Consider the following 9,653-nt stretch of genomic DNA (forward strand, 5'->3'; position numbering starts at 1 on the left):
TCCTGACTTCCTTGGTGATGAACAGCAGTATGAAAGTGTAAGCTGAATAAACCCTTTCCTCCCCAATTTGCTTCATGGTCATGATGTTTTGTCCTGGAATAGAAACCCTGACTAAGACAAAAGGGGACATCACAACAGACACCAAGGAAATCCAGAGAACCATAAGGACATACTTCAAAAACCTGTACTCCAGCAAACTGAAAAACCTAAAGGAAATGGATGAATTTCATGATATATATGATCTATCAAAGTTAAATCAGATAAGCAACTTAATTACTATTCCATTTCAGGGTTACAGGTTTAAGTTGCTTAAGTTTCCCAACCAAAAAAAGCCCAGGACCAGTTGGAGTCACGGCAGAATTCTACTAGACCTTCAAAGAAGAATTAAAATCAATATTCCTCATATTATCTCCAAATTCATTTCCAAGAGTAAAATTAACCTGACACTTAACTCACACAAAGATCCAACAAGAACAAAATTAACCTGACATTTAACTCACACAAACATCCAACAACAACAACAAATTGGGGGGGTAGGGAGGAGAAAGAAAGAAGTTACAGACCAATATTCCTTATGATCATAGATGCAAAGATACTTAATAAAATACTTGCAAGCTGGATATAAGAACACATAAACAAGGTTTCATCCCAAAGATATAGGAGGGTTCAATAAATGTAATTTGATAAATATGATCTATCACATAACAGACTGAAAGACAAAAACCACATGATCATCTCATTAGATGAAGAAAGAGCCTTTGGGAAACTCTAACACCCCTTCATGATAAATGTCCTGGAGACTAGGGATCCAAGGAATATATCTCAATACAATAAAGGTGATATACAGTAATCCCATAGCCAAAATAAATGAAGAGACACCCATAGCATTTCACTAAAATCAGAAACAATATGAAGTTATTCACTTTCCATATCAACTCAATTTAGGTCTTGAATTCTTAGCTAGTTGTCTTATTGACAAGTGAAGGAGATCAGGGGATACAAATAGGAAAGGAAGAAGTCAAAGTATCTTTATAGTATACGTGAATGACATTAAATTCCACCTAGAAACTTCTTCAGCTGATAAACACTATTAGTAAAATACAAATTTAACACAAAAAAGTCAGTAGTCTTCCTATATCCAAGAGACAGACTGAGAAAGAGATCAAGGAAACAACACTGCTTATAAGAGCCTCAATCTTGGAATAACTAACTAAGCTTGTTGAAGACTTATATAACAAACACTTTAAGACAATGAGACCATTGAGGATGACATTAGAAGATTAAGATTCCCATGTTTATGGATTGGTAGAATTAATATAATAAAATAAGCATCTTAACAAAATTAATCTATAGATTCCATTCAAAATTCTGACACAATTCTTCATAGAACTTTTCAAACATAACTTTCAACTTCCTATGGAAACAATCAAAGAGAGCTAAAACCATTCTGAATAATAAAAGATCAGATGAGGTATCAGCATCCTAGATTGTAAGTTATACTGCGGAGATATAGTAATAAAAACAGCACATAATAAACAATAATAAAACCAGTAATAAAAATTGGCTTAAGAGCTGGGAAGTGGTGGCGCACGCCTTTAATCCCAGCACTCGGGAGGCAGAGGCAGGCGGATTTCTGATTTTGAGGCCAGCCTGGTCTACAGAGTGAGTTCCAGGACAGGCAGGGCTATATAGAGAAACCCTGTCTCGAAAAATCAAAAAAAAAAAAAAAAATTGGCTTAAATACAGGCAGTTTGACCAATAGAATTAAAATGCAGAGCCAGACTAAGTCTACATACCCATGGACACCAGATTTTGGATAAAAAAAAAAAAAATACTGGGAAAAAGACAAAAACTAAAAAAAAAAAAAAAAAAAAAAAAAAAAGGTGCTGGTCAAGCTGTACAGCTGTATGTAAAAGAATGTAAAAGAAACAGATTCACACTTATCACTCAACTCCAAATAGACCTCAACAAAAGACCTGATCCCCAGAACCTGACAGAAGAGAAGGTGAGGAATAACCTTCAACCCATTGGCAGGGGAAAAGACTCTTCATGAGCCATCGATAGAGCAGGCCCTAAGACCAACACTGATAAACACTAGTGTAAAATAGCCATGGCAGGAATGGGTTACATCTAGTTAGCCATTAACCAAAGGAACACCAAGCACGCTCCCAAACATCTCAGGCAAAGTCAGTGGTTGGTGTCCACAACTGAGGGTAAGGCCCTACTGCTGAAGACAACATTGACATATCTCAACAAACATGGAAACGTCAAGCTGGTAATTAGAGGCTTAAGCCCTACTGATTATCATTCATGGACTGGAAGGTACTCTAGACTCCACAAGGAGAAAGGTAACTACCTGCCCAGCTATAAACCCTGTGATCAACAACAGTGACCTTGTGTACAAGGTAAATACACTGAGATTGTGGCACAGATGCTGTGGGAATAACAATGGTGCTCTGGAATTAGGGTCTACTCCAGGACACAGGACTCATACTGACACAGCTTGGGTGGTCAGGAACCTGAGACTGAATGGGACATGTGCCTAGGGGAAAATCGAATACCACTGTTCAGACAAAAAAAACCAGAGTAATAAAATGACTCCTCACGACATTCTGCCATACCATAGATCAGTGCCCTGCTCAGCCATCATCAGAGAGGCTTCTTGCAGTAAACAGGACCAAGTACAGAGACCCAAAACTGGACAATATGCAGACAGTCAGAGATTCTGGAGCATTCGACCTAAATGGGATGCCTTCATCAACCCCTCCCCTCAGGAGTTAGGGAACTGCACTTAGGGAAGGCAGAAAGGTAACAGTGGGATGACCCCAGACATAGCAGGACTGATACACTTGTGGATTTGTACACAGAGACTGTGAGCATACAAACGGCCCGCACAGGTCTAAGCCGAATAGGGTCTCATTACTGAGAGGGGGAAGCAGAGATAAGCTCCCAACTCTAAACGAGAAGCCACCTGTAACTGATAGCTGTTTGCAAATAAAAATTCATTTTCTCTAAAAGAGTCTCACTGGGAATATAAACCACACATCAGGATAGGCCTCAGCAGTGGAAAGCCAACATAAAATGAACTCAATGGTAGTTTTGTAGACTTTTTGTCTCAAATTGCTTTGTTTAGGCTCTATCTATCTATCTATTTATTTAGTCTTATTGGTCTTTTGCTTATATATTTTGATTGCTGTTTTTGTGTGTCTGTGGTGTGTGTGTGTGGGGGGGGGGGACTGTGTTTCTTTGTTTATAAAGTTTGGTCTGGGTTTTTTTTTTTTAAAGAGAAAAAGGAGGGGTGTGGAGTTGGTTGTTGGCAAGGTGGGGAAGATCTGGTAAGAGTTGGAGGAGGGAAAAGGCATGATTAGAAGACAGTATATGAAAAAAAAACTTTTTTTTTTCAATTAAGAAAAATTGCCAAATATCCAATAACAACAAACCCAAACAAAACAAAAATGGAAAAAAATCTAAGATCAGACAGCATTTTATGACACACTTAAAAGTGTTATTAAAAAATAAAAATGTAAACTTAGAATCCTACATCTAAGGGAGCTACCGTTCAAGAATGAGGGAGAAATGAAGATATTATCAGACAGAAGAAAGCTAAGCTGGTCTGTCACAAGTAACTACACCCAACAAAAGGTAAGGGAAGTCTGTCCACTACCCATTAACTTGAAACCAATAAAAAAACAAAAACAAAAAAACAAAACAACCCAACCAACCAACCAAATCAGAGACAGAGGGGAAGGACCAGCCCATCTGATACAAGGATGAACAAAAGGAAAGAGGGATGAAGACAGAGGTATTGCCCACCAACACAAACAAATGGCACATACTCATTTAGAAGTGAAGGAGGGGACAGTAAACACATTTACTCAGTTAATGTCAGAATCTTTGTCATTCAGGTTACTGCAATGACAAGATGAAGCTGAGATTACATACTAATTCAACCTGATTTTGTTATTGTATAAGTTTGAATCAATTAAAGAAAAATGAGGATGTAGAATGACTAAGAATATCTTCAAACAATCTAAAACTAGATACTACCTGGCTCTCTGATGAAGAGCAAAAAGTGAATTCAAGATGTCTGTCAAATAGATATAGTCAATCCACTGATGATGTACAAAGAAGATGTAGAAGGAAAGGAAAAAAAAGAAAAGAAAATTAACTTAATTCAGTTTACCCAAGATTGTACCTGTTTGTGGCAGCATCCTGAACGCTGGCATTTTTATGAGTTAATAAACTATCTTCTCTTGTAACCTAAGAAAATTAAATCATGATAATGAAACACTGAATATTTGAAAGGATATTCAAGTAACAAGTTTATCTTTCATTCTTCTAAAAATAGAACAATCAACTGGCTTCAATTCAAATAAGATGCTAATTATATTTTACCAATATCACATCTACTACAGTCCTATCCAGAAGCCAGACCAATACTGTAAGACAAGTTCAGAATATACACGGTACATCTTCTTATCACGAAGCTATTAACTGCTGAAGACACTAAAGCGTGTTACCCACTACAGACAAAATTCACAAAGATTCAATGCCAGCATTTTTCAAATTTACATGATAAAAAGAAAATGGTTAGCTGTATCATTGGATCTTATTTCTCCTTAAATGAAATGAAGAGTTTAAGAAGGAAATTCAAATGTTTATCTAAAGAGCTCCGTTTTACCCAACATTTCTGAGGTAATGTTTAAGACAGTAAATGTCTGATGAATTCTGAAAAACATTCACAGCTACATAACAAACATGTAACATTTTCACTACTCTGACTGAAAAAGTTCATAATGCCTTCTTTAGTCTCTTTCTTTAGAGTATCATGATCTTTAAATAATGCTCTACTTGTGAATGTGCTTGGGTAGTGGGTATCAAACACCACAGCATGAGCATGGAGGTTGGACGGTAACTTGTAGAAATCGTTTTTGACTCCACTAAGTGGGGCTTGGGTATTGAACCGAAGCTGTCTATCCCATCAGCATAAGCCTTTATTTGCTAAATCAAATAGGGAGGGAGAAGACCACTGGGGGTGGTTCCATTCCTGGGCAGGTGGCAAGCCAAGTAAGCAGGACTCACTCCTTCAAGACCACTGTTTCAGTTCCTACTGTCATCATGTTTTCATTGATGGACTGTGGCTTGTAAGTGTATGATAAAATAAACTTTTTCTCCCTAAATTGCTTTTGGTCATGGTGTTTTATCACAATAGAAGCCCGAGGCAGGTTGTATCAGGTTCATGGGGAGTTACTGAAATAGACCTGGCCATAATTTGGGGCAGATTATGGAAGGACTTTGGAACTTGGGGCTAGAAAAACTGTTGCATGCTCACAGCATACTGAGCTGTTGTGGGAACTTAGAAGACATAGCTGAGAGCGTGCAGATGATGGAGCTCGCTCTCCTTTATAAACTCTCAGAGGGAAGTAAAGACTCCAGAAGCCATTGGTAGGCTACCTCTGTGGTTCTGGTCAGCTGCGACTGAAGAATCAACTGTGACCATTGACGTGAGACAGTCTGGGTGTGTTTCCTTAGGTTTATTATACAGAAGCTGTGGTCCAGAGGGGGTGGGGGGTCAAGGCCATATCTGAAAGTGAAGAGAAGCCAATCGGGGAGCAGGGCAGCCATACCCTACACGGGCAGGTCCTCGCTCTGTCCTTCACTAGGTCAGTCAGCTCTCCTTGTGTGTCAGTCTGTTGCTAACTGCTTCAGAATCTCCCCAAACTGAGGGTAGTGGATGGATAAAGAAGATCTAGGATTAGAAACTTAATATTGAAAAAAAGAACTAAAAAGAAAGTCACTGGGTTTAGTGGTTGTGTAGAAATAAAAACAATCTAACAAGTCATATTGGCTTTGTGTTTGTTTTAAACAACTTCTATACCAGAGCATCGTTAGCACCTTATCCTGACCACAGCTGAGTCTGAACAGAGTGGCCAAAGGCTTTCATCACTTTGCACGTCGTCTTGGAACTCTGCCATTTGCACCCCTGCTCTCTTTCCATGTCATACGGTTACTATTGCGGTGATGAAACACCACTGACCAAAGCAACTTGGCATGAAAGAGTTTATTTGGTTTACACTTCCACATTGCTGCTCATCATTGGAGGAAGTCAGAATAGGAACTCAAGCCCCAGGCAGGAGCAATGATATAGAGGCTGACTCAGAGGCTATGGAGGAGTGCTACTTACTGTCTTATTTATCATGGCTTGTTCAGACTTCTTTCTTATAGAACAAAGGACCATAAGTCCAGGGCTGGCATCACCTACAATGGGCTGGGCCCTCCCCCCATCAACAGCTGATTAAGAAAGTGTTTTACATACCTGCCCACCGCCTAATCTTTTGGAGGTCTTTTCTTAGTTGTGCCTCCCTCCCCTCTGATTACTATAGCTAGCTTATATTAAGCTGACATAAAACTAGCCAGGGTACTTCAGGTCCATGTCTATTAAAGAAATCTTACCTTATGCACGGCTTCTACTTGAGCTTTCAAAATATTACTCTTGAAGTCAGGAGGAACCTTTACGGCATTCAATGCTGGGTTCTCAATGGCATTATTAAGACATTTCTCAGTCAACTTTACCACTTCTTCCTGAATGTTAAAAGATATAATCACTCTCAATAGGCCATGGTTATTGGGAAACAGGAATGCTGAAAGTTCATAGTCAGACAACCAAGAAATGACATGCCTCAAGCAGCTATCTTCTGTTGCAGACACACCCAGCTCCTGTAACTATCTATCTGCAGATAAAGAGCTCCAGAATCGAAGGGACTGGCCCCTAGAGGGGCTAATCTGAAACACCTGGGACAAATGTCAGCAAGTGTCATATATTCTCTATGAATGTTTTAACTCAAGCATTTCAGTAACTCAGTTGCTTAAACACTGGGCATTATGTCTGATCATTCGTACTTCATGGTACTAACTCTGGAGTTGTCCCCAGTGAAGGAGGTAACTTTTTGTAACAAATTTTATGTAACAATGTGACAAATATGTAAACATTCTCAGACACACTGATGAAAATAATGCACAAATTATATTTACTGTATTATATTTACTACTTTGCTTAACTTAAATAGTAATTACTGATGGGTATAGGTGTGAATACCATACCACCTTCCATGTCTTAACATATTTGATGTTCTTTATTCAATTTTGTGTTTTTCAATGCGGTTTCTATTTCAGCCTCTAGGTAACACCCCAAAATATGAAGTTAAAATTTTTGTTTTTTGAGAGACATTCCCTATTAGCGCAGACTGATCTTGAGCTGGTAATTTTGCCTCAGCCTCCCAAAGGCTAAGATTATAAGAATATACCAGCAAGTGTGGCTCTAAGTCTGAATTTTTAACAATCTTTCCTATGAAAGCTTCTGATATCAAAAAGTCTGAAAATCCCTTTGTAAGACTTGACCTGCCCTGTAACCACCTAGCTCCTATTAGCAGAAGTTAGTCCCAATCCTGTTCGTGTTACTGGGAACTGATCCTAGGATCTTGTGCACCCCACCCCCTTCTCTGTTTGGTTTTATTTTAGAGACACTAGGCTGAAGTTGAAATCACTGATAGGATTGACCCCTCTGATTTAGCTTCTCAGGTGTCTGGGATCATGGCCTTGAACCAGCAAGCTCAGGCCACAGTAATTCTCTATGTTCTTGTACAATCCTGGCTCATCCAAACATATTGACATTTTCCCCCAATCTTCTGAAGACTATGTTGCAGACTTGATTACTTGTTTATCATCTTTTGCACATTATAACAACCCTTATTGCAAAGTCTCAAAACACAAGATATTACAAAAAAAAGAACAAAACAAAACCTAAACCACTTAATCTATTACTCTAAGCCAGCCAATAATGTTTTTTCACTGTGTTTATTTAGTTTTGAAATTTTTGTATGTATTTATCTGTACATGCATGTGAGTGCAATGGACAGGAGAGGGTATCTGATATCCTGAGACTGCAATGGCAGATGGTTGTGAGCCTCTATTTGGATCAGCCTCCATGCGGGTGCTGCGAACTCAGTTCTATGGAAGAGCTGCCAATAATCTTAACCACGGACCATCTCTCCAGCTTCTCTGTGTGTCTTAAAAAAAACATCATAAGCTGGGCAGTGGTGGTCGATTCCTTTAGTCCCAGCACTTGGAAGGCAGAGGCAGGCAGATTTCTGAGTTTGAGGCCAGCCTGGTCTACAAGGAACAGTTTTAGGATAGCCAGGGCTACACAAAGAAATCCTGTCTCAAAAAACAAAAAACAAGATATTTATTTTTAAGAGATATCTCACTGGGTAGCCCTGGCTGGCATAAAATTCAGTATGTAAACCAGGCTAGTCTGGAATATATACCTACTGATATACCTACTTCTGACCTTATTTTTTCTCCCTGTGATTTATTTTTATTTTTTGTGCATGAGTGTTTTGCCTGCACGTATATATGTGTACCACATGTGTGTATGGTGCCTTCAGAATTCAAAAGAGGATATCTGAAACCAGAGTTATATCTGCCACATGGGTTCATGGAATCATATGTAGGTCCTCTGCAAGAGCAACAAATGCTCTCTTAGCTACTGAGCCATCTCTTAGCACCATACCCCGAGCCCAGCTCTCTTCGAAGCCCCATGAATTTCTTAATGTTGTCAGGCAAACTTCTCCCTTCCCTCCTACATATCCACACATTTCATCTTTTGAAATGGAAAACAGGTCAATCAGAACTCAACACAGATAGTACTGCTGTGCGGTTACTTTTCCTGTTAACCTGACACAAGCTAGGGTTATCTGAAAAGAGGGAATCTCCACCGAGAAAACACCCAATCAGACTGGCCTGTGGGCAAGCTGTGGGCAGTCTCTTGATGAATGACTGATGTGCTAGAGCCCTTGGGGAGGTGGTCATGAGTTGTAGAAGAAAGCAGACTGAGTAAGCCATGGAGAGGAAGCCAGTAAGCTGTATCCCTTATGGCTTTTGCTTCACTTCCTGCCTTGAGTGCCTGTCCTTCTTTCCTTTTATGATGATGGTAAACTGTAAGATGAAATACATCCATTTCTCTCCAAGTCACTTTTGGTCACAGTCTTTATCACGGTTACAGAAAGCAAGTTAAGACAGTGGTCTGGGAAAGGACGTCTTTCTGGAAACGGTAGTAGAACAAGTAGACACAGAAGAGATCCCGATACCTGGCTGTTGACATTAATGTCAATGGTAGGTCGAAGAGATGGCAAGATAGTCTGCTCTGTTTCAAGCTGTTTAAGTTTCTCTGTGTCATCTTTTAATGCTGAAAAAAAAAAGCAAGAGAGAGAGAGAGAGAGGAAGAAAGAAGGAAGGAAGGAAGGAAGGAAGGAAGGAAAGAAAGAACGAAAGAAAGAACGAAAGAAAGAAAGAAAGAAAGAAAGAAAGAAAGAAAGAAAGAAAGAAAGAAAGAAAGAAAGAAAGAAAGAAAGAAAGAAAGTAAAACTTCTCATTAGTCTGCCTGGCTGATAGTTATATAAGGGTATACACTCAAGTTCTGTTTTTACTTCATTATAAGTGGAATAATCAAAATGAACACAAAAATCTCCAACAACTCTTTAATAACTCAATTAAGAGTTGATCTTAGGCCGGGCGTGGTGGCGCACGCCTTTAATCCCAGCACTTGGGAGGCAGAGGCAGGCGGATTTCTGAGTTCGAGGCCAGCCTGGTCTACA

At 39.3% G+C, this 9,653-nt stretch overlaps 1 protein-coding gene across 4 annotated transcripts in view; it reads right to left on the reverse strand.

Moving 5' to 3' along the window:
* Nucleotides 1-9,653, reverse strand: part of Epb41l5 (erythrocyte membrane protein band 4.1 like 5) — a 100,057-nt gene that overhangs the window by 18,507 nt on the left and 71,897 nt on the right. For all 4 annotated transcript variants that reach the window (XM_029474204.1, XM_021168536.2, XM_029474198.1 and 1 more), the window contains exons 18-20: nucleotides 9,147-9,244; nucleotides 6,454-6,582; nucleotides 4,196-4,260 (exon numbers count right to left, since the gene is read on the reverse strand). In XM_029474204.1, the coding sequence (XP_029330064.1) occupies nucleotides 4,196-4,260; nucleotides 6,454-6,582; nucleotides 9,147-9,244 (292 nt within the window). The remainder of the gene's footprint in view (nucleotides 1-4,195; nucleotides 4,261-6,453; nucleotides 6,583-9,146; nucleotides 9,245-9,653) is intronic.

Source organism: Mus caroli, chromosome 1 (assembly GCF_900094665.2).
Source record: "Mus caroli chromosome 1, CAROLI_EIJ_v1.1, whole genome shotgun sequence".
Lineage (NCBI taxonomy): Eukaryota > Metazoa > Chordata > Mammalia > Rodentia > Muridae > Mus > Mus caroli.